The following is a 25,988-nucleotide window of genomic DNA, read 5'->3' as shown; positions in this document are numbered from 1 at the left end:
CCACAGAAGTCAGCATGGCAAAATTGTGTTCTTTTTCTGGAAAGACAGGAGGTGTTAATGAGATAAGAAGATGCTGTATGATGAGGGAAACAGGAAAAAGGAAGGAAAAGAGGCAGTAGATGAAAGAGACTGACAAAAACTGGAACTGTAAGTCACAAATTGGTTATCATTTACTTTCAGACCCCAGATGTGACCTCTAATACTTACAAGTCATAAATCCTGTCAACATGCTCTGCAATAGTAATTTTCAGAGTATCAGACATACTGGTGTGGAGACTGTGAAGACATATACTGACTGTCATTAATAGTCACCTGTCTGGTGAAAGCAAATGCTGCACCTTGGAGAATGAACCGCCGATTATTAGGTTTTTTTTTAAGAAAAGACAATTTTACATTCACCTAGTATCAGGACAAGAACTGAGCTATTTTATAGCTCTCAGTCCTCTACTTCCAAAATGGCAGTACAAACCCTTTATTTTCTTTGTCTCATAAAATACTGTGGGAAAGCAAGGAATATCAGCATTGCTTTGCTGTATCAGGAGTGCTCATTGACACTTCAATCTGCTACTGGCTCCAAACATGCATGATGACAATGCCATTTGAGTAAAAAGCTTCTGTAATATGACACCCTGACAATTTTGGTCTGTTAAGTTATGTCCGGGAAGTGGATGCTAAGGCCATACCCCAACAATATTTCTTTATTTTTGTCCTATGAAGAAAGCTTGCCTTCACCTCTTACAAAAACAAAACCGAAGTAAAATCAACTTTGAAACAGAGAGGTATTAAAGCATCTGTCAATCAATGAAAAGTGATCCACCTTAGCATATAAGATGGATAATGGATACAAGGATGCTCCTAGCACTTTGATTCCCCTGATATCAGGGGGAAGATTACAGAAGTCTGCCTAAACAGAGGCACTATCAGTAGTGCTGGAGACAATCCTGTAATTTTGTCTGCAAGGACCAAAGCACTGCTGGGGTCCAGTCAGTGAACAAATCTTGAACCCTGTAACAGACAGTCTGATGCTCAGTATCACTCAGTGCTGAAAGGAGGGAGGAGTTAGTGAAGCATCACATCCACTCCCTGCTCATTGCTACAGCACTCTAATACATCCACTGAAGAACTGAACCGAGCAACTGAACACTCAGGGATGACCTGAACGCAGAAGGAAGCTAAACAACATCATCTGCCAGGATCAGAATACTGGCAGCCACTGAAAGTGGCACCATGGTGGCCTGCTTCCCCCTGAGCCAGTAATGCTGGGGAACAGCAGTGGTGACATGCTGATGCAAGGGCTGCTGTACTTTGGGGGAAACATAAAACCAACATCCTCAGCTTTTTTGGTGATGAGAGATCCCCCGGGATTTTCCCTAAAAGATTGTAATGCCTTACAGACCCATCCAACTCTCATTAAACTAAATGGAAACAACCTCAATCACATCTGTGGAAATTGGATGTTTGCTGGGTTGGCTCAAGTCCCAAGTGAGGTAATTACATTCTTCCAACAGCTTCCATTGGAAAATTTCAGAGTGTGTGTCCCCTTCCCAAATGATCTCAAAGTAGCACTCTACTGATCATTTAAAATAAACAACTGTCCTAAATGCTCTTTTTTTTGACAACAATAATAAAAATGTGTACTGTGATAATGGGTTATGTGAAAAGTGGGTACAACTCTCACAAGCAGCCCACTAAAATCAAACGGAAGGTAAAAAAATTATACTGGTATTTATGAAGGTCTGAAAAGAAATTTGCGATTACCACTATGTGTGTGCGACACGTCTCTAAAATTACATTACTTATAGACTTAGAAACTTTTAATAAAATAAGTATTTTATACTAAAATAACCAAAGCAAAAGTAAAATTAATTTACATTAAAATAAGAATCAGTGTAGCAGTTAATCAGGTAAATTACACGACGTATTAGAAATGTTATTTACAATTCCAATCCTCCAAACCACTTGTGTGTAACAAATTTAATTTGATGCACCATTCAGGAGCTTAAAGGTTAGTACACATTTAAGTATTTTACCAGACTAAACCTTTTGAGATTCTAAAACTTGCTGTGTAGCATTTCAATACCTGGACTCAGCCTGCATACCCATGCGACACTGGCTGGCTGGCTCTATCAAGTAAGAATACAATCCTATTGTCTTTTAAGTTACTTACAAGAGAGATGCAGGTCAGTCAAGAAAAAAGACTTGAAAACAAGAAAAAATTTGTTCATCAATTTGCAGTTGTGCTGCACTGCAGGGTTCAGCTAGCTTTGCTATGCCTTTAGGGATCTAGTATCACAAATTATTTTTATGTAATGGGGACACAATTTAGGAGTTTGGTTGCTCGTTTTTAAAGAGTATGTATTTTCTTTTCTTTTTCTAACAGGAATTACCAGGATAAATATTTGGTTCAACAGAATAAAAAGCTTCTTGTCATTATCTAATGATAATGACAAAAAATCATAGACAGTTTTCTGAGAAGTAGTACTGGTGTTGGACAGATCTGTGCGTTCTGGAGAATCAAAGACCAGCTGTCAGTAGGTTCCTAACAAAAATCAACTGTTGAAAATCAAGGGTGTTGCACACCTCAAGCATTAACTCAATAGAATTAGTTTTGCTTTTCCATTTTTTTCTTCCTATACTTATTCCTCTTGCATGCCTATCTTTGTATCAAGAAGAGCATTGTGCAGGAATATTTTTGTAGTATGCAGTCACGGTTAAATAAAATAAATGCATGGCTATTTCAGAATAGTCAAGTCAATGCTGACATTCCTTCATGCTATGTTATCACTATGCCCTGAGTTCAGGGAGTACTTTTTGTCCACTGGTCCTTTCCACCAATTATGCTATTCACCATTGTCCTGGCCACCTCACTGTCCTAAGACTTAAAACTCATCAATAAACATTTCATGAGGCAAACAAATTTAGAAACTGGTATTCTGGAATAGCTTACTATAAAGTGATTACTATCATGGACTTGTAAACTGCCATGTTAGGCTGAAATTTATGAATAGTAAGCTTACCTGATCTTTGTCTGTCTTCCTTCCCTTGCTCATGCTGCAGGTAAATTTATACCCATGGCATATAATGAACAAACAGACAGACAACTGACTCCAGGGTTGAGACCTGAAATGCCATATTCCAGCTTAAAGCACGTTCTTGATGAAAACTAAGTCCTCAGGTCTTAGGAAACATGATAAAATAGCTATTTTAGGAGGAAACATGAGTTTGATACCTAAAGAATAAACAAGACTGAATGATGGGTTAGCAAGTATTTTGCTTGGTGAAGATGTTTTCATGTGAGTTCTGGCAAGGAGAAAAGTGTTAATAAATATATAAATGAAACAACACAGAAGGAAAACAGAAAATACATTGAAATCTGGTAAGGAAGAAAGGACCATAGAAGTATCTGTAAGAAAGGTGTAAAAATTATTGAACATTGTTAACTTGTTAACTATGTGAAGAATGTATTTCCTCTCTAAAAACTGTTTCCAGAAAAAAAAAATAAAAAAAGAAAACCAAAAGAAAACCTGATACCTCCTAGTCCTGGAGGTTCCCTCCCCATTGGGGTACAGCTAAATGGGTCACAGTCCTGACAGAGGTCTAGGAGAATGTAAGTTTCTTGTGTGGAAATGACTTCCAAACCAACTGGCAGCTCACCAGCTTTCACATACTTCTCCCTTCCTCCTCAAGGAGCTGACACCCCTACTCCCCTGTGTCAAATAGATGGCTTGTGTAGCTGCTTCAGACTGACAATAAAGGAGCTGCCAGCCAAGACTCAGGAGTATCATTCAGGCTGCAACCTAAAATACCTTTGCCTCAGGTCTTCCTGAAACTAAAGGAAACCAAGGGACGAAGCTGGAAAACATGGATAAGCCTTTCCTATAGGAACAGCTGAAAAATAAATGTGGGATTCATATTATATTCTGCAACCTTGTGTGAAACACTTGTTTAAGCACAAGGAGCCTTAAATACCCAGTGTTATTTGCTCATTTTGTCCAAAGACATTGCACAGCAAAATGCATATGCTGTCCTTCAGCCAGGCCTCTAGCCCAGTGAGCTCTCTTACTCTTCATCAGATTGCACATCGATAGAAGAGATTGAAACAATCACTCTCCAAATGAGAGAAATCAGGTCTCTAAGCTCAGAGAAAGTGTTCTAAGGCTGTGAATCTCTCTATTAAGGGGGCTTAACCTAGAGGCCTTCCTAAGTATCTAAGTATGTGGGATCAGTATAGTTGCATATACCTGTTTTCCTTCTAGATGAATGTGGGCCTCCTATTTCTATGTCATTCTGAAGAGGATCAACGCTTTTGACTCAGTTCTGTAAATTCAACTTCTAGAGTCTGATTCTTAAAAACTAAGCATAGAAAGCCTAATAATTTCTGGAGTTTGTTTTGAAGATGTTGGTTGAAATGCCTTTCCCATCTGAAATTATAAACTTCATCTTTCATTTTAGTGGCTCTCACTGTAATAGGAAAACAGCGCCAGCTACAGTACTGAAACATGCCCCCAGATGATATAGGGGCTGTGAACAAATTAGGGAGCTCTCACTGAAGTTGGTAATTAAGAGTAGATTCAGATTCTGAAATCTGCACAGGAGTAGGCAGATGGCTTGTTCAGCTGCCAGCTGGAACTCAGCCTTCATGAGGCAGTCATTCAAGTTCAGCACCACATCTTTCTATGGAGTCAGAGCAAAGTCTTCTTCTGAATATTTGAGGCCACATCCACTTTGCTTGCAAAGTGGCTGCATGTTCTGGAAGCAGTAGTGATGTTCTGATCTAGAACCTTCAAGAGCTTGCCTGACATAAAAGCCAAGCCTAAGAAAGGTAAAATCAACGTATGAAAGGATGCTGTGTACCTACAGTATTCCTGAGAGCTCCTCTTGGTGATCAGTGTCTTAGCTTCTACCTACCTTGGCATATGGCACTGATGACCAGGTATTTAATTCATGTATCAGTAAAGGTATTGTGTCTTTCAAAAAATGTTAAAGACTTAAAAAAAAATATTAACCAAAGGAGGGTTATTATATAGTTATAATCCCTCAGACAAGGCTTTAGTTTGGACAGTTCTCAGCAATTCTAAGCAGAATAGTTAACAATAACAACAAAGAATGGCATTCTGTTCTTCAGCTGTGCCAACTTACAACAATTTCTCAGTATAACAGTGGCGAGAGAATATCTTGCAGCTTGCCACAGTGCCTAGGCACAAGTAGCTGAGTCTTAACAGCAATTCCTATTATTTTCACTGCACATTTAAACCATAATTTCTAAAAGAAAACCTACTAACCACAGTCACAGGTGCCTTTTATCTTTTATGCTGTACATTGCTGAGAATCAATCATTAAATGTATTCTCAGCTTTAAATTCAGAACAATTGCTCCATAAACTCTTATTTTTAAAGCAAGATTAGAAACAATTACAACTGATAATGTGTAATTCTATAGGCACTTTATACGCAGATAAGTTTGAAAAAGGCAAACAAAGATTGTGTTTCTTTTATGCATGCAAACACATTTTAGTGCACTTTCTCTCACACAAAGTAATGAAATTTTAAGATACATTCCCAGAACTGGAAGTAAGCCTGCAACCATGTTCAGTTTTCTGCTTGTAAATTGAATTCTCTACTCAACTTATATGGTACTGGTGCAACTTGACATATCTATAGGGCAATAAAATACCTACCAGAGTAATTGTAACATAAAAAATAATAATCACAGTGATGTGCTAGAAGAGACCCCTGGGGCTAGTCTGACACCCCTTGTTAAAATGACATCACCAAACCAAAGGTGGGTGCTCACCCCTGTTTCTGCTATAGATGAATTTCATCCCCTTGGCTTTAAAAGTTAATCTGAATGTATTTTTTTGCTTTCTTTTGCTGAAATGCTTTCAGCATCACATGTTTTATAGGAGAACTCACTTCTCCTTCCTTGTCTTTCAGATTATACAACTCAAAACCAATGGCTATTTCTGAAAAGAGTGTTCCAGACACGTGCAATCAATAATGTATACTTCTGTTTGACATTGAGGTTACCTTCCCAGTGTGTTAGGCTTAGAGAGCATTTCCTTTGTGGAGGGACAGTGCATTCTGAAGGTGATGCAGGGGAGGATGTGGGTTTAACCTGTGACAGGCTTTCCCTGTGCTGGGGATGGAGAGTGCTACAGCTGCTGTTCTGGTTCAAGCTGTAGGAGTCTGCTCTTCTGATTTCTGCTTTCCTCCTTGGCTTGCCCAAGGAGCCAAGACAATGGCCAGTGTAGGAACAGCAAACTCCTTTGGACATAAGCGTGCCAGATGCATGGATTGAGTTTGCTTTGATTGGAGGAAATTATTTCCCTGCCCATGGCTGGGGAGTTGCAACTACATGAATTTAAAGGCCCCTTCCAACCAAAAACATTCAATGATTCCGTGCAACCTCCTGGCAATCATGTGTGCTTGCCAGTGCTTGATCCAGCTGCAGTGTGCAGCAGCAGCACTTCTAGGTCATGCTCAAGCAGCATGTACTTCTAACAGCCTGAGGTTCCTCTCTCAGTTCTATACGAGGATCAACCTGGCAGCTGTCATGAACCCTAAAGTTTAAGGAGAGGACATATTAAGGGGAGCCCATCAGAAGGCATATGAAAATAACTCATGGATTGTAAACAGTAAAAATGTAAAAAAAAAAATAAATTCTGCATGACAGAAAAAAATCTTTAAATATTGATGGAGTATAACGCAGTGGGATCTCAGACCACATGCTATTCCTTCCAGACAAGAATTTTCATCTGCTTCATGAATTTTTACTTCCATTCTTCATCCTTCAGTATCTATTTATACATTTGGGATTTAAAACTGTATTTTCAGGATTCCTCATTCAAAGCAAACAAAATATGGTGGACCCCTAGAAATAATCACAGCATTTTCATATAATGAGTTTATAAAATAACAAGATTTGAACTGTTTTTCTCACGATATTTGTGTCTTCTGGATGTGTGTGGGCAGTATTTTCAAGCTTTTCCCTATCAGCAGGAGATCTAGAAATTTTATTTAACATTAAAAAAAAGAAATTAAGTTCTCATCTACACTCTGGGACTGGGGCATTCAGGGAAAAAAACAAAGTAATTTGATATTTGCTTTTAAATGGCTATATTTAGAAATTACGGAGTTTTTTTCCCCATCTAATATTGTACTGTAATATCTGTGTCTTGTGCTTCTGTGTTCCAAAATAAATCCTTATTTCTGATTTTCCCTGTCTCTTCTGCAGTGTAAAGCTGTATGTATTTGCTTGGCACAGGTAGCTGTGAATGATTTTATGACAGGAAGGGAGACAAGAAGTCTTGAATTCATGCTGTCCTACTTCCTGCAGCACTGTTCTTCAGAATTCCCTAAATATCAAGGAAACGCTCTGTCTTCTCTGAATCTCTCCATACAAATATTCTTTGCCAAGATACCCAAATGGAATTTACCAATGTCTGACTGTTCCTGAGCTGAGAGCTCTGCTAATTGTTTTGCTAAATCTATGTGCATACACATATACACATATGTATACATAGTCCTCATTCCTATAGGCAGTCAGCTACTACTCAAGATGATCTCTGAGGCAGAAACCAAATTTTTTATGGCTAATCTAAGATACTAAGCAATGATTAATACTGGCATGTACTGTGAAAATATAAATCATAGCTATTGCTGCAAGCTTTAGTCTGATTTTATGGTATGCATACAATATTAATCCAGTTTTTAAATCTGAAAGCATTCTATTATTAGCATTTTGTATACTTTTTATGAACTTAGAAAATAATGTGCCATCTCCTCCCTGTAACAATGACACCTGTGCTCCAGGAACCATTAGGAGAAGCCTAATTAATTTATTTTCTGCAAATGATCAAGCTGTCAGCTTATAAAAATTAAGATTCAGAAAGATCCCATGAACAAAATCCTCAATTTTCTAATAACAGACATAATCTGGTAATAACTCCTTGATAATCTTGATGCCACATACAAATGAAAAAATAAGGAATTAACTTTACTGTCATTTGTAGAGGGCAATAAGCACTCTTAATACACCTCAGCTGGTCAATCAAGAAAGGCAGAAGGGCAAAATAGCAGAGGCCAGCAGGGAGAAAGAAATGATATGTGTCTAAGATGACTGATGAATGCTGAAATTTTGACTTAAATGGCTAAATATATAAATCCAGAATTAATTTATTAATTTATATGCTAAATTACCCAAATACAACTTCATAGTCAGCTTACTAAGATATTATTTAGAATTAAACCAGACCTGAGTCTTACAGTTATTTTTACATGTTAGTTCTCTCTACAGCTTCCAGTCCCATTTTATTTTGACAGTTATTCATTAGTCCAAGGAGAGGGAAATAAAACTTTTTCTGCAAACAGAATGTGAGAGAATTCTGCACAGAACAACAGGATTTAGTCTGAATTATCACAGAGATTTTGGTTCTGTTTTTGGGGGATTAGCAGTCAGCTGTACAAGACAAATCAAATTCAGGGCTTTTGAGCACCAGCTACTGAGGCCAAATGGAGTGGCAAGCCGGCCAAACATTTCAGAATACGGTTTGTATAGAAATGTAACTTTTTATATAATTACAATGTAAGACAGCAACGAGCATTGAAATTATGCAATGTCTTTCTATTACAGAGGTAATGGCACTATCCTGGATTCAATGCAATCAGCTATTATAGCTGTTCCAGATTTTACCATGAGCATTAACAGCACATCATTATTCAATCAGATGTATGCTGTAATTTTATTGGGTATTTGCTGTCTTGTTTACTGGCAGAATGAGGTCTCCTGTTCATTTAGGAATGTGCCATCAGAAAACATATCAACATCACTTTGATTTTAAAATTATTAAGTAAACTAATTGTAATTTATATCAATTTTTATTTGTGTATGGTTAGTATCAGTACCCTGACATTTAAAGTCTCCATCCAAAACCTTTTGCTGCCATTACCACAGTCTTATTACAACACACTTATTGTACATGTATGGCAGATATTTTCCTAGCCTGTAGACAAAGATCCAGATGTAAGAGCACTGAGGAGGAAGAAGGAAAGAACTGATAGATCTTATAAAGTCTTTTAATGCATTTTGTTTTCAGACGAGTAAGTACTGTTTTATCTGCTTTGTTTCCCCCCTTTTTCAGTTGTTTGACTTACTATATTTAAAATGCAAAATGTAAAAGCAAAGATGGTGCCTTTTTTCACCTTCTGGTAAACAGATTAAAAATTCTGCAGATTAAAGATAAATAGGGATTGAAAGTATAAGAATCAATTAAGTTAGAGTGACATTTATGTACAGTTCAGTTCTGGAAAAACAACTGTACTGTGATTATGCAAATCAGCCACTCACAACCAAAATGCAGGGATTTACATAACGGAGAAAAAAATTCCTCACAGTTATGCCTCAGTAACTTACTGGGTTCTTGCACTTTAATTGCATGACTCACTGTAATAAAATTATCCCACTTGCTTTATCCAGAGTGAAATGTATGTTAGGACATTGCCATTCTGAATGATTTGTGTGCTTTTGGAAGCCTACATTCTCCTGTCACAAAATGCAGTGTATGCTCTATTTTAAAGAGATACAAATCAAGAAAAAAACCTCCAGATTTTCTGCTTGTACCAATGAAAATTTTAACTTGGTATACGTACTGCATCACTGCTCTTGAAATAAATGTATACTGATACAAATAGGTCCTTTCTTTTTCTTTGAACTTTTATTTCCTCATTCTATTAAATTAATATTTTTTTTAATAAGACTTGTCTTGTGCATACATCACAGAAGAAAACACCAGTATAACTTAAATTGATTTTTTTTCTTGTAGTTTTGCAAAGTGAACTTTAATGGGAATCCTGATATGTTCAGTTGGCTGGTATGTCTAGACTATTTACCTTCTGATATCTGTGTGTTCTACAAAACTTAGTATATAAAAAAATGAATTTTCTATATTAACCTACATGGAATGAACTGTATTTATTCAGCTGGATGTAGTCTGATGTACCTTTATTTTTCTTATCATGTATTCTGTGATTAGAATGTTGTAATTTCTTTTTATTAATTTAAGCAAAACTTGATACTATATAATTTCTAAGATAAAACAGAAAGACATGACTACATAAATTAGGCCCTACTATGGCTTGGCCTTTTCAGTACTCAAACCAGGTTGATTGCAGATAAATTTTTCACAACACTTTATCCTATTATATATACATCCACGACATCATGATGGCTTATTTTCCATCTGCAGACATGATAGGCAGAGGCAACTAAAACATTTTATTTATCTCACACATAAACAACAGAGCACAGAAAAAAGGTCATCTCATAATAAACACTGGGATTTCAAAGTCTTTCCTGTCATGTGGGGATGAACATGAGACCTTTGGAAGTAAAAATGATAGCGCACATGAACTAAAAGAGAGGTTTGTCCCTCATCTGAAAAGATTAGAGAACTTGCTGACTATGACATTCCACTGCCAAGTGTAAGACTCAAATCAGGTCCTCAGTTTCAATCTACCAGAGGAAAAACCTGGTCCATGGTCTTGGAAGTGTTCTTAGACTTCCAAGCATCTCTGCTGTCCCAATGGGGCCCATGCACCGTTTTTCTTCTCTCACACAGCAAAAAATTCCCAAAAAGGCACTATACAAACAATTTGGTTTGTACTAATTTACATTCTGCTCTAAGAGAAATTCTGAAAAAATTTGCAGCCAGCTGTAAGAGGTAAGTCCTAAAAACTTTTCTACCATGATTATATTTTTTTTTGTAATAGGCTGAAAACACCACGCTGACAACTTCCCACTAGCATAAACTGAACAACTCACGAGAAAATGTTATAATCTTCCAGTAGGGAAATGAGGTCTCCTCTGCCCTTCTATCCCCAATACTTTTTAGACAGCCTAATTAAACTTCCTTGTTTTGTGTCTATGTTAATTTATAAATGAAAAATACACACAGAGGTGTGTGATGCGGGCCCTTCTTGTAGGATTTATTATTGAGGAAAATGGGCAAAAATAAAGTTATTTGGAATATAAAATGCTCAAACATGTCAATGGCACTAATTCATGTTTAGTATTTCAAAAACAACCCCGCACAAGTCCCTTGCCCCTCTGCAGTACAATGAACATTCAGCTTTCTTCTTGAAATGGCAAAACCTCCCCAGTATAGCAGAAAGCAACACTAAATAGCCCCAGTATTTGATAGAGATGCTGGGAAGATCCAATTACATCTGCAGCCTCGATAATAAGAGCAGACAACTGGCATGGGATTTCTGACTACCTTAGGTTCATTTCTCCAGGACAACATTACTACATGATCTTGGATAAGAGACCAGATTTCTAAGATGGCAATATATTCTGGTGTCACTATCAGCATAAGGTAGCTTATTTTATAAATAACATGTATTTCATAAAAAATAAGATTTGCCTTATGACCTAATATACTTTTCTAAGTAAGCACTTTCATTATGTAACAGTATGGGCTTTTTTCTTTCATGAAGAGATAATAGAAGCTTTAGTCAGTTCAACTTGAAAAGACTCCAGATTGGGCTTTCCACTTGTTTTTGTTGTGGCTTTAAAAAAATATGCAGCAGGGCATTCCAGGTTTTTCTCTATATACAAACCTTTTCCTACACTACCAGTTACAGAGTTTCTCATACTGGAAGCCATTCATGCCTTTGTGAAATTAAAATAAAAGCTTAAAAATAAGAGCATATTTACCTAAAAGAATAATTTACTTTATTTACATAGCATGGTGAGACAAACTATACAAGACAAATGTTTCAAATTCTGACTGTTTTTTCCCTCAATGTCTTGTCTTTTTATTTTTTATTTTTTCTTTTTATTCCTGTATTTTTGTTCTCTATTTTTGTTTTCTCACTGCATCATCAGACAATTTAATTTCAGTATGGTCTGCACTGGACTGCATAGATTACCAAAATAATGGCACATGAACTTCTTACCTCTAGAACACCTTAATTCTTGCAAGTGGGAATTTTGAGTGACAGAGCAAAGCTGTTTGCTATCAATTTTTCAAAAACTGCATCTGCCATATTGCCAAGATTCATTTAGAGATAAAAAATTTGATTAATAATCTCATTTGTTATCTGACTTTACCAGTCAGAACATTTCTTTACACAAAGGATAGCCTTCTAAAAATGAAAACTCTTGCATATGTTAAAATTCTTCCCTGGAAATATTTTACAATTACTTTTTCTTGTAAAGAAGAAGTTATTACAGATTGAATGACTCTCTAATGCTTGCTACTAAAACACACACACGGAACCTTCACCTTCTTGTCCATAAAAGTGCCAAAATGATCTGCTGGTCATTTTAGATTTTTCTTTTTGTTACTGACAGAAAAATTGAAATGCCATTGACAATATTGAATTAGTCCTATATTTGATACCAGTGTATGTATCGTAGAACATATCAGACAGATTCAAGAACTCCAGTATTATCAAAAACAACAGCACAAAGTATTTTTGTAATTTTTTTTTTATGTGAAAAAAATGAGGCCTCAACTTTGAGTCAATACTTTCTAGCACCAAAGACCAAAAGAGCCCTGCTACTTTAGTTCCATTAACTCCACAAAACTATACATTTATACTTTTATGTTTTCAGCATAGGTACATGAACTTGTGCAAACAGCATTCAGAGGCTGGTCTACTAGAATAACTAGTGGGGAAAGCACAGCTATCTTCATACATTACAGATGTATTAGCTATTTTCTTGTTAAAAATCAATTTTCACATTTCTTTCTACATTTTCTAATCTCTAAAGATCCAAAGCTTCCTTCTTTTCTCAGTATGTGTGAGTTCTGGACAAATATTGCTTTAAGGCAATATCGCCACGCACATTTGTCATAAACAGGAAAGCTTAAGTGTTACTGATAGGAAACATTTTACTTATTGGTCCCACAGCCACAGTGAAGTTCTCTAGTTTCAGTTTTAATGATTCAGCAGTAATTCATCAGTAAAAATTTCCAAATTAATCTGACATACCAAGAATAGACATAAATTAAATTTGAGTTGGACTCTATTTTTTTCTACTTCAGTTAACTTTGAGGAACTTAAAAAAACAGTTTAATCTTGTGATTTTTCCAGCTTTGACTAGAAAACATTTAGTATGCTGTCCAAAGAAATGTCAAAGAAGAAAATGTCAAATTAAATCTAGTCTGCCAACAGAAGCTTTTTCATCAATCAAGTTTTACTTACGTGGAATTTTGTTCAGTTCATTCATGAACTTCTCTTTTAGCTTAGAAAACGCATCTTCTTTTCCTCCTCCTCCTCCTCCTGGACTGGCTGGCTCAGTGACATTACTTGGAGGGGCTGCTGCTACTGTGGTCGCTGGCGGTGCTGCCAGGGCCTCATGATGACTTTCACTCACCATTTTAACTCCTGGGTAAGCTGTTTGAATAAAAAAAAAAAACAGAACAAAAAACTGAAAGGTAATATAATTGAAATGTATCTCTCATCAATAAATGAATAAATAGGCAGAATATCACTTGGTTCTCATCCTTACTGAGTAAATATTACTTCATGCACATATAGTTTCAGGTTCTTCATAAAATATTTATTAGACAAGAGAGAAAAATATTTTGCAGGGTTAATTTCAGCCAGAATAATTTTTTTGCTTAGAGCACTTTTCCAATGGTTTGCATTTTCGAAGTGCTAAATTTGAAACCTCAAATTCCTGTAAAAATCTCATATAATTTACATTTTTTCTTCAGTTTGAAAGTACAAGCAAATTGGGTAATACATGGTCCCTATGTGCAAATTTCAATATATTTACATAATTATTTTTATGTGAGAATTACAGAGGTGTGGATCATGGACAGAGTTTCTATATATAAAATAAATAAGGTGATAAGAACATAATAAAAACACTTTGTGATTTCCTGTCAAAGTAATAACCTATTGTTTCCTATTTAAAACTGTGTATTAATAGAAATTGGTTTGCACGCATTTTTATCTTCACTAACTGAAGACAATTTTCCTTCTAGTTATTTTGTGTGACATTTGCTACTAACAACATTATCTTCAATTATTCAGATGTCTTACTGTATTCATGAAAATACAACATCTGTAGGGAGTCTACATGCAGCCATTTTGAAATATCCATGAGGCTGTCGCAAGCATAATCCCACATCAGCATATTTTTAATTTCATGTTGTTTAATGGGCATTTTGGAAAACCTTTGAGTGTATATTACTCTATTGGGTGAGCATGGCCAGGTGTTAATAGTGGGGTGGCTACTGGCTGGTATCTGTGAGAAGCTGCCAGAAACCTCCCCCACATCCCACGGAGTAAATTCCAGATGGCCCCTGGATGGACTCACTGCTGACAAGGTCAAGCCATCAGCAATGGTGGCAGCACATCTGGGATGACAGATTTAAGAAGGGAAAATACTGCTGGACAACAGCTCCTGGGAAAGAGGAGTGAGAACAGGTGAGAGGAGCAGCCGTGCTGGCGCTGTGGGCAGGGCAGAGGAGGGGCAGGAGGTGCTCCAGGCCCTGGAGCAGAGATTCCCCTGCAGCCCGTGGTAAGGCAGGATGTGACCCTGCAGTCCATGGAGGTCCATGGAGGAACAGAGATCCACCTGCAGCCTGTGGAGGACCCCACACTGGAGCAGGTGGAGGCCTGAAGGGGGCTGTGACCCTGTGGGAAACCTGTGCTGGAGCAGGGTCCTGGCAGGAGCTGTGGCCCCATGGAGACAGGAGCCCGCACTGAGCAGGTTTGCTGGCAGGACTGTGACCCCATGGAGGACCCACTCTGGAGCCGTGTGTTCCTGAAGGGCTGCACCCTGTGAAAGGGACCATGCTGGAGCAGTTTGGGAAGAGCTATACCCTATGAGAAGGACCCAAATTAGAGAAGATTGTGGAGGACTGTCTCCAGTGAGAGGGAGCCCATACCGAAGCAGAGAAAATGTGTAAGGATTCCTCCCCCTGAGGAGGAGGAAGAGCAGAGACACTGTGTGATAGACTGACTGCAACCATCACTCTCCATTCCCCTGCACTGCTGAGGAAATCCAGAGTTACGTTAAGCCCTGGAAGAAGGGAGCAGCGAGGCAAGCTGTTTCAGATTTGGTTTCATTTCTCAACATCCTACTTTGCTTTGATCGATAATAAATTAAGCCAATTTCCCTAGTTCAAGTCTGGTTTGAGCGTGACAGCAATGGGTGACTGGCATCTCCCTGTTCTTATCTTGATCTAGGAGCCTTTGGTTGGATTTTCCCTCCACTGTCCAGCTGAGGAGAGGAGGGATACACCAGCTTTGGTGGGAACCTGGCACCCAGCCAGGGTCAGCCTACCACAGTCACATAGCAAAGAATTTTGGGGTAGTGGGATGAAGATGAGAAGATAGCATAGAAATTCCTGCAACACTGGAAGACTAGCTGAAATTTTTATTCAGGTTTTGAAAACATTGTTCTGATTCTCTGCTGCGTCATAAATATCACTAATCTGAATAATTTCAGAAAACAGAGGGAGAAAGGGTTTGAAAAATAACAAACATTCATTATTGCTCTGAGTACACAATTGCTCTCAGCCTCAAAATACATTTGGCCTTTAAGCTTTTCCTGAGAAATTTAAACATCAACATAGGAATAAAACACAACACATCAAAACTGAAGGGGCATAAGATCACCTGACTGCATGCAATATGATCAATCATGACCTTTCTTGTCTTACATGATTGTTTTCATGGATGTTGTTAAGAGTGCTCAGATCACTAAATCAAGAGGAGAATTGGCTTTTTGTCCTTCAACTTCAGTTCTATGAGTCTGCAGTCATGAAGACCTGCAAGCACAGACCTGACTGCAGGCAGAATGAACTTTTTGAAATCATCCTCACCATTCCTATCATTAAACAGGGGTTTGCGCACAAGTGTAGTCTGGAATACAAAAGCCTTCTCCAATACTGCTGTGTGATGAAAAACATTTTAACAAAATAGAGGGTTGGTATTGCTCAGTTTGGTGAATATTTGGTAGCAATTTTATTGATGCAGCAGTGAATGAAGTGGTATTCCCTGCCTAGCCTTCATTTCTGTCCTTGCTCTCAAGTCCCTAGCCTAATAAAAAATCATGTTGATGTTGACACAGAATATATATAGAATACATCTCCATAAATATTTCATAAGCATGTGGTCTTAACTGTTTCCCTGCAACAACATGAGAGCAGTTCACTATCAAAAGCAGACCAATGTTGATGGAAAGATTCCAGTTAATATCCATAAATTTGGCTCAAGCCTGAGATATCTGTATTTCCCCAACTGCCTCACAAAACAACAAAAAAATCAAGTAGTGCATAATTTCAGTAACAAATAAAATGCCAGCTATTCCAGACTAAGAGACTTTTTCCATATGTTCTGATGAATGCCAAATACTATGAAGCAAAACATGCAGAGTCATAAGCTGTAAACACTAGTGCTGTTTGATGTTATATAGCATTTTGTCAATGAATGTCAGTTAAATCAGAAGGAAAGTTGTATATCATAATTAAATCAGAATTAAATTACTTAATTATAATATATTACAGGCCTGGCAGTTGACTATTTTATTTAGCAATGGAAGACACAATTTGCAGTGACGACTTTCAGCTAATTAAAAATTAAGGCAAATGTAATTTATTTGCTTCTAGTTTTGGAACTATATTTTGAAAATATATTCGAAGAACAAATTTGAGGCTTTGATTTACTTAAAAGGAGGAAAAACCAACAAAACAGACTATTCCTGTGATGTCCAGGAACAATCCTCAGTAGATTCCTAGCGCAGTTAGAGGTCAGTATGTCTAATGAGGCATGCACAAATGGTTTGAGACTTGCCACAGAACTTTTGACCTTTACATGCCAATGACACAATCCTGATATTTCAAAAAGGTGTGAAGGAGCTGAAAAAGAATCTCGACTCAGAAAAAGCTTTCTGCAAAGAGCACATGCTCACTTGCTTGTAACATCTGATGGCTTTTGTAACTGTAATGCTGCAGCTTTTCACAAGAACAGTATAAACACTGTGGTAGTATTAGAGACTGCAGAATACAGAATAATTAGACTTAAATTGGCCTTTTAAGAAAGGGTTACTTGAATGTTGCATAGCACCACTGAAGGTAAAGAGCTACAAATCACTAGCAGATTATCTGCCATTTATGAAATGGTAGTAGCAAGCAAAAAATTCTTTTAAGTTAAAAAATGAAATGCCATTCCACTCAACTATGATTTTCAGTTCAATGTTCACTGCAATATTTATAGTGCTATGTATGAAACATTACATGTTTCATGTGAACCATTCAGTCATAAACAAATGTACATGTTTAATTGTAGAGAAAATTACAATTTAACTTCCATGCTTCTATAAAATATAGCATAGACTGTATTTCCTGACCATGTCAATTCTTTGGCATAATACTGCTCATTCACTGCCCATATAGTCATAAGACTGTAAAATTATACAATGGACAAACACATGGAATACTTCAAAGTAATGCTTGTCTCTATTCAGAAGTTGACTGAAAATCCAGTTAAACCCTTGAGGAGACCAGACATTTCAAGCTTTACTGTTCCCTATGCAAGAGTAACTCTGACAAACATGAATTATCAGCTCAAACTTCTACATAATTTCAATATAATTTCCTCTGAAAATGAAGCTTTTGAGAAATACACATATACACGCTGGAGATTTGCAAGAAGCAAGGGATTTTGTTGTGGAGGTACAAAGTATTGGCTGACTGCCCTAGTATGTGCTGGTATGGATCCTGATGGAGAGAGTGCCATTGGAAAGCACCTCTTAAGAAAACTGTAAAGCAGAAATGTCTCTTGGGAGAAGAGTAAAGAGGTGTAAAACTTCAGACATGGATGAATAAAGAGCATTGAATAGATTCTGGAAATCAGAGTTGAAAGAATGTGCTCAAAGGGCAACAGTCTGCAAATATTCTGGCATATGCAAAGTAAGATGTAGACAACCTGGAAAGACTAATCTCATGGGAAATTTCAAATTTTTTAAAAAAATAAACTGAATAGTCAGAAAATTAATGAGAACTCTGTGGGACATCCACATTGATTCACACAGAAGGGGGATTTTCTGGGATGAACAAAACTCAAGAACAGTGTATCAGCTTCTGGAAAATCATGGGGGAAATTACGATAGCCTTACAAAAAATGAAAACAATAAAATGCCAAAGGGCAGGGAAGTTAACTGGTATGTTTCTATGTGGTTAAATTACAGTAGGTATACCAGAGTAGCTGCTAAATACATAAACTTATAGTGGAACATCAGCGACATTCCTTCTACAGACAATTGTCCTTCAGACAATTTATATTTGCTAATTTCTCCTCTTATCTACTGAATCCAATCTGCATGCAGTGAGACAGTAAACAGGTCAGACATCCCACACTGACCAAATCATTTCCTCTCAATGAGAAATTTTCTGGAAAGTGTCCTTTTATTTTACTGCCTCTCTTTTTTTTTTTCCTACTAAAAATTAAAATTAGTGAAATTATTAAAAACATACAATTATGGTGTTGCTATGGGTAGTTGTTTATATTTCCAGAAGTAATTGTCATCATTCTTTCAATGTTTAATGCTGCAACTGTAATAGAGCTATTGACTATACTCAAGATGTAAATTGGGATCTATACTGGTAAATGGTATTTCCTGGAAAGCTTATCTTTTCAGTATACAATATATGTTCAGCTCAGCAGTCATATCCAATGTAATGGATGTAATGTAATAACAAAACTTCTCCAAGAAAGAAGAAAAATCACACAGCTGTGTCCCTTGATCATTTTTGTTTATAGCACCTGAGCACTGGAAGAGAAAGCAACTATTAGCTTTCAGTGCCAGTATACCCAGGGTAAGTATGCAGTATTGCCAGAGAAAGCTTTGCACCACATTGAAAATACACCTCATTCTATTAAGAGTTTTTTTGATGAAATTAATTAATCAGAAGATAGGTTCATTAGCAAAATGTTTAAAGGTATCTACAATAAGGGATCTCTTCTTAGATTTAAGCATTCTGGGATGTTAATAATACATTTTTTACTCATTCATCTTCCTACTAATGAAATAGGTTATCTTTGTAACTTCAGTAAAGGACAGATATTTTAAAAGACAAACTCAGAAAAGAGACTTTCTTGGCCTTTTACAAAGATGAGACTGTAAGTACATTTTCAGAAGAATGGAAGGTCATGGTAAAGATGTATCAAAACAGCCTTTTCATGACTATCACAAAGGTTTATAATGCAACCCAGAATTAGTACTGCTTTAGAAAAGGTACATGAAAGGCCAACAGTTCATGGGAAAAAAAAAAAGTTCTGATGAAGAACCTTGGTGTGAGAATTGAGGTGTCCTCTCTGTGCCTCAAGGCACAAGAAATGTCCCATCCACATCCTCACCTGCCCCAAAGGGATCCCTGCACCTCTTTCTGTGGAAAAGAGACATTTCTGCTGCTGTTTATGAAACATGAACTGACACTTCCCAGACACCATTCTTACGTCAGCTCCTTAACACTGCTTCCAACCCTTGCTACTAACACCACACAAATATCAATTGGCTGAATGAACTGAATAAACAAGATAAAACACCTAAATATTTTTCCCAAAGTCTATGGCTACAGTATTGCTCAGTTTTAGAAATGCCCATGCCTGCATGTCCCACCAAAGGAGTATCACTTGTCCTGGAGCAGGCTGGAGGAGCACAGTGTTGCAGACAAGCAGAACTGTGAGATGGTGAGCCGAGAGTGATGAGGACCCCAAGCAAGTGTGGGGGAACAAGAACAGTCACATACCAAGTTAGGCAGAAATGCTGCAACTCCAAAGCAGCAAAGAGAAGGAGAGCTTGGCAGAAATGTTTTTTATGGGAAATGACACTTAGCAAAACCTTTAAGTTTTGAGGCTGACAGTTATCTACAGCACATTCCTGGACCAGGAAACAAATCTTCCCATTATTAGACATGAGAGCCACATCAGTCTCCAGAATTCACTTAAAATAGGAGTAAATATTTTTAGAAAAACTTCTGAAATACAATAACTTGATGGCGAAATATAAATGAATTCTCATGAGAAACTGAAATATTCTCAGATTTCCAGCCTAACATTCACACTGCAAACCTATTACTTGAATATGAATTGTATCAAAAGAATAGCCAAGTCTCTGTGTACTCAGCCTGATTCACTTTTTTAGTATATCTGATAAATCTAGATAATATGAAGAATAAACACAGAATAGTTCACAGTTCTCTGTTACAATAAAAACATTTTATTTAATTGAAATCATTATAATGGAGAATTTAATGCCTAAGCATGTTTCAAAGGTAACCATGTAGAATCACAGAAAACAGTTTGCCCAGGGACAGCAAATCATCTGCAAATTTTTGGGAAGGATATGGACACCGTAAACACTGGAGAAAGACAAATTCTTCAGTCCACAGCACAAACTGCAGGCTTCTCTTTCAGCTTCCTACACACCCATCTATTAAATATGGCAGAACTGTTAGAAGTATAAGACTCTGAAATATCTTACACTAAAGTATGTGGAAGAGAAACTTTGTCTTGAATTTTATGCAGTCTATGAAAAGTTAATCACTATGTTTTGGAGTACCAAGCTATGCAAGATGGTATTTTCACACTCACTCCTTAAGCTGTTGATAAGAACACAACTTAACTGAGAGCAGTGAAGTTGACACTATTTTCTTTCCAGCTAAAAGCCATAATTTTTTGACTGCACTTCAAACTTGTGCTCCCGCAATGCAGTGGAGCACATGGGAGCCAGAGAACTCACAGCAGTTACAGAGAAACATCTCTGTTCAGGTCACATTGCAAAGTAAGTCAAGAGTGGTGGGTCCCTTACATAGATTCACTACATCAATTCCTGACCATGTTCTGAAACTTTAGTTTTCCTCTAAGTATATGATATTTCTTTATCCTTTGATATTTAGAGGCAACGGGGATAGAGACAGCCCTGTGTCTCTGGATGTAGATGTTATTGTCATGTTTCAGCAGCAGTGAGGTTACCTGTCAAAGCTTCACAATATGTATAATTTAAACCCTCTGTCTTCATCTACTACAGCAATTGCTGTTTTAAAATGCCTGAGCTCCTTGATAATAGCTAGTTATTAATAGACATAAGGGAAAGAAAGAAAGAAACTACAGTAATTTCCTCCCACATGATCATTCTGTCATCTTTCACACTTGCATCTCATTTCCTGAAGCTGCAATCTGTGTTTCTATCCCCGGGTATTTACTTCCAGACTTCCTCTATACAGCAGTGTAAGACAAAAGAATTTATATAAAAATGAGTGTTCAACTGAATTTAAGCATTAAATTCTAATGCAGGCCACAGAGTGTTCTTGCTGTTCCAAAATCATTTCAGAGTAATCTTACAAATAATGAAGCCCTTTACATCAATACATTTTTGTTGTGTACATTGCATAAAATCAATTAATATTCCCATATGTAGCTCTTGTCCAACCAACGGCTCCAATAAAGCCTATAAACTAGTGAAGTGACATAGAGTTTAACTATGACATAGTAAAATTCACAAGGAACAACATAACAGAAATTGTAAAATAGTACATTATTAATATTCTTACTTTGGCACAGCCTTAAATTCACTATTTCCCCTTTGAATTTTCTTTTTCATTAGTATTTCTTTTATGTCCCAATTTCTGCAGTCAGTAACCATGGGGCTAGCAAAATTAATTAGGTACATGTGCTAAGGAACCCAACACGGGGAGCTGCGATGTGCAGTTCAGGGCTATCTCTCACATTAGTTCAGCCTTGGACATAGGTTGTGAAGTAATTTGTACCTCAAAATGTGATTCTGACAAATGACTATATAAAAATTGCACCTTTTTCCTGAGAAGTATCTGATCTCTACATATGTTCAGTCATATATGCTGAATTTAATGAGTACCACATTTAACTACATAATTGAGTGTTTTTTCACCATTACATCCGCAGTATTATAAAGCTAAGAAAGCAGCGAGAATGCAGCAAGATTGCATGCCTCATCTGCAGCATGAATGCAATTACAAAATGAACTTCAAAGACCTCTGAGAACTTACTAGAGATCGCACAGTAAGCTCAAGAAATTTGGGCTACATCACTAGGTGGTACGTGGGAAAAGGCAACAGCTCAGCTAGTTTTTCAGATCCTATGATAAAATTATGCTTATGGCATTTAGAAAAATGTATATAGTTGGTGTTTGGCATTAAGGCTTTAAAAGCACCAACCAAGTGCACTAATGGGAAAAAAACCACGTGAGTGTATTTTGTAGATCAAACTTTACAAATTCTGTATGATCAAGATTCAGACTTTTCAGATACATTCATTCTAGTTTTAAAAAATCTCCGTATGTCATCACACAGATCTCAATCAGACACGTGTAAAGTACCCATGTGTGCACAAATACATCTTTCTCTAAATACATATATATTCTTCCCAGGTGTGCATTAATTATACACTACTATTATAGCAAGAAAGCAAACAATGACATTTTGAGTTCAAGAAGTTTCTTGTGAACATATGAGGGGAAATAACAATTTTCTTAAGTTATGATGCTGTCAAGAAGATTTTTCAGGATTTTCTTCAGCCACATCATTGTAGTACTGAAATCAGGAACAATTATGTAAAACCATGAAAAGAAGCTGACTGATTGTGACAGGTTCTGTTAAGTCCAGCTACATGAAAATTACTTTTTCTTGAATGTTACCAGTGCAGGAAAGATCATGGGGTCACAGGAAGCATCTGCACTTACATTTGGTTCTTAGAGTTAAAATACTCTCTAAAAAAAGTTTCTTCATATTTATGGTTAATTACTATAAATAGATTTTTAAGACAATCTTATCAGCACATGGAAGTAAAATGGCGAAAATTGAAACTAATTGTCCTATAATGACTGACACTTCTTCCTGCTGTTGAGAATGCTATGCCATCATCCAATAGCCTTCTGCACACAGCAGGAGGGAAAATTACCAATCAATTACATGACATTTAATTTTCAACTTGAAGCATTTTTCTACTGAAAGAAAGAAAGCAAAAGATGCTAATTTGAGATGAATAACCATGCATTCCCTACAGTGCTTTGGAAATACCTATTTTTAAATAATGCCCTTATGCATATCTGAAAAAATTTTAATAACTGATAACCTTAAAATTAGGCAGTTTACAAAGTATTAGTATAAGCACTGATTTCTGCTGTTAGTACAACTATTGCTTGTTCTGCAATTATTTGTTCATATGACCAAGTTTAGCAAGGATCCCAACCACAAGAATGTTGTATCCAGCTCGCACATGAGCAATACTAGAGAACAAAACTCTAGAATAAAGATAAGGAAGCGACAAATTAAATAAAACAGAAAACTACTTGGAAGTGTTTTGTGTGGTCATATTCCCCTCTCTTCTGTAGATCAGAGAAAGCCTACATGATAAAGCTTTGAATTCCTTTGGACAGATGACAGACTAAGCCTAAGGTTATCTTCAATGAGTGAGTTCCCATCACTTGGGTTTTGCAGACCCAGTGTTGCTAACTCCAAGGGAAGAGTCGCCAATGTTCCGCTTTTGCAAAAAAGGACTTGCATGCCTGTCTTCTGGCATCACCTCTAAGAAGGTGCTGGAGGCAGTTCAGAAGAGAAGCAAGATTTATGAGTCACTTCTGTTTTTAGCACACCCTGCTGACTAGACAGCTTCTCACTCAGCATGCTGGCTGCTGAGTAACCCATTTTGAGGTACTCACATCTTCCGGATATTGTTACAGGAAGCTTAATCTGAAGCTGTGACACAGTCCAAGGGTGGAAGGAGCATGGGTATTCATAAGCACAGCATCAGGAATTCTCTAATCTAACCCATGGCCTCAATTTGCTCTGCTTTCATAAATAGGATGACAGAAGCAGTCTGGTGTTTCTGCCTGACAGTATGGCTCTTCTGAGTCATGAATATTCCTCACCTCCATCTGGAGGTTCTGCACAGGTTTGAAAGAAACTTGGTGGACTGAGGCCAACTGACATGCCTGGGCTGCATTCTGAAAGCAGGCCTTCTGCATGCCTCTTTCAGGAAGGCACATCCCAGAGTATCATGCCCTTTTAGACTGAGGGATGGACTACCCTAGGTCTGGACAACAGTCTGCAGCAGCATTCTGACTGAGGCAGTGATTGATAGATCATTCTGCCTCATTAGCCACTTACACCTGCAGGAGGGCAACTAAGGGTAGTGTTACTGCCAAAACAAACGGAGGGAGCTAGAAATCCCACTTAATAGGCAAGGCTGATTTATTGCTACTGCTGGCTTTCCCAATTTTGTTCTGGGCACTTCTTTCTTCTGACCCAGTACAGTGCTCTTTGTTTTAAACCACTGATTCAGTACATATTCAGGGGAAAGTGCTGTTCATCAAAAGTGTTTAAGTAGGATAATTCAGTTTTTCAAGTTTGTGGATGGAAACTTGAGCAAATTTTACTTAACCTATGGGTAATTACACTTAGAATACTATGAAGAGCTCACTGGTTACAGGATAGTTACAGGAATGTTATTTTTAATGCAGCCCAGCATATATTGCTATTGCAGTTAAGTGTCTAATAACTAAACACCTTGGAGCATGTTGTCACACATCCTAAGTTTTCCTGTAGGTTTAGCTGATTGAGTTAATTGTCCAACTGAGACATCAGAAGGCCTGAGTGTAAATAATGGCTATACAGTTAACATTCATGCAGAAAGAAAGAGGTTTTGAATAAGCAAATTAACATGAGTGAACCCCAAAGTTTTACTTTGTATAGACCTATGGATATAATTTAAAAAACAATCTGTTATGTTTCAGTTCTTATTTTCTTGATGGTCATGTTATTTAATTGAATGCTTCAACTTTTGTGACAATGCTTTGTTATTTTGTGTTTTCCTTTTTTTCTCCCTTATTTTGTTTACTGTAAACCTCTATATTCAGATACGGAATTATCACCATTTATTGGTCAACACCCCTATCTATAACCATGATCCATTTAAAACAGAAAACAAAAAAATCCTACTGATCATATTTGCATAGGAAAGTAGGATTATCTGTTGTCACAGAATGAAGACAGTTATGTGCTCAGTTCCCACTTTTTTTAAGGTCATCATATGAAGTGTAAAACTATGCACATGGGTACTTTTAGCTGAAAAGAGTAATTTCTTCTGTTATGTGATCTGTGGCCTTCTGGGTGTGACAGAGCACATTTGAAGGGGGGGTGAGTTTTAGCACTAAGGGTACACATCTTTTGAGGTCATGAGCTACCTACTGGTTGGCCAGTGAACTTGGCCTACAAGGAGGATGATACACAGCAAGAGGTTCACGCCTTTTACAGCTCAAGAGGAGTTGCCAGGATAAACACGTGACAATTTTAACATTAAACTCTTCTGGTAGCTGGTATTTTTTGCCCTCTGCAATCTCTAAATCAAAGTGAATTCCTCTGGAAAAGGATTAGGGTACCGAGCCAAACAGAAGCACAATATAGGGAGGTTAGCATGACCTTTAAGCTCCTGTCAGTACATATGTTTCTGCTTTGTGACGTGGACATTTTGTCTTCATGAAAGCATGTTAACACAGGACTGGATTCAAATGATAATGCCAGCACTACTTGCAAGAGCCTGGTCCTCTATAATGAATGCAGCACTAATTATTAGAGAAAATGTTCTTCCTCTAAAAAACTTGCAGCTAAGAGCTTTCCAGAGATTATACCTACATTATAAAAATGAGAATAAAAGAATTCAACATGATTGATGAAATTGTTTGCTTTATCTTTAAAAGAAAGTAATAAATAAGTCAGCATTTCAAAGTTCTGTGAAGAGAAAAGCTATTTGAGAGAAAGCACATGGATGCATTGTTCTGCAGCAAGGGCATTTGATGAGCTCCAAAAATCTCTTTGGAAGAGAAAAGATGTATTATAGTGTGTGAAAAGAAGAAATCTTCAGTAACAGGCCGTTATCTAGCTGCTGAAGGCTGGTTCTCAATGAAAACAGAGCAGAACAGAATGGATAGTT

General features: G+C 37.1%; 1 protein-coding gene across 5 annotated transcripts in view; it reads right to left on the bottom strand.

The window, feature by feature from the left end:
• SYT1 (synaptotagmin 1) overlaps positions 1-25,988 on the bottom strand; it is a 328,199-nt gene that overhangs the window by 108,547 nt on the left and 193,664 nt on the right. For 4 of the 5 annotated variants that reach the window (XM_021528116.4, XM_021528115.4, XM_021528114.4 and 1 more), the window contains one exon: positions 13,209-13,400. In XM_021528116.4, the coding sequence (XP_021383791.1) occupies positions 13,209-13,383 (175 nt within the window). In that variant the 5' untranslated portion in view covers positions 13,384-13,400. Of the gene's footprint in view, positions 1-13,208; positions 13,417-25,988 lie in introns of those variants that run through there. The other variant, XM_085568764.1, reaches the window with a different exon arrangement.

This window comes from Lonchura striata, chromosome 1A (assembly GCF_050655825.1).
Source record: "Lonchura striata isolate lonStrDom1 chromosome 1A, ASM5065582v1, whole genome shotgun sequence".
NCBI classification, from domain to species: domain Eukaryota; kingdom Metazoa; phylum Chordata; class Aves; order Passeriformes; family Estrildidae; genus Lonchura; species Lonchura striata.
This window is presented reverse-complemented; position numbering and strand designations above follow the sequence as displayed.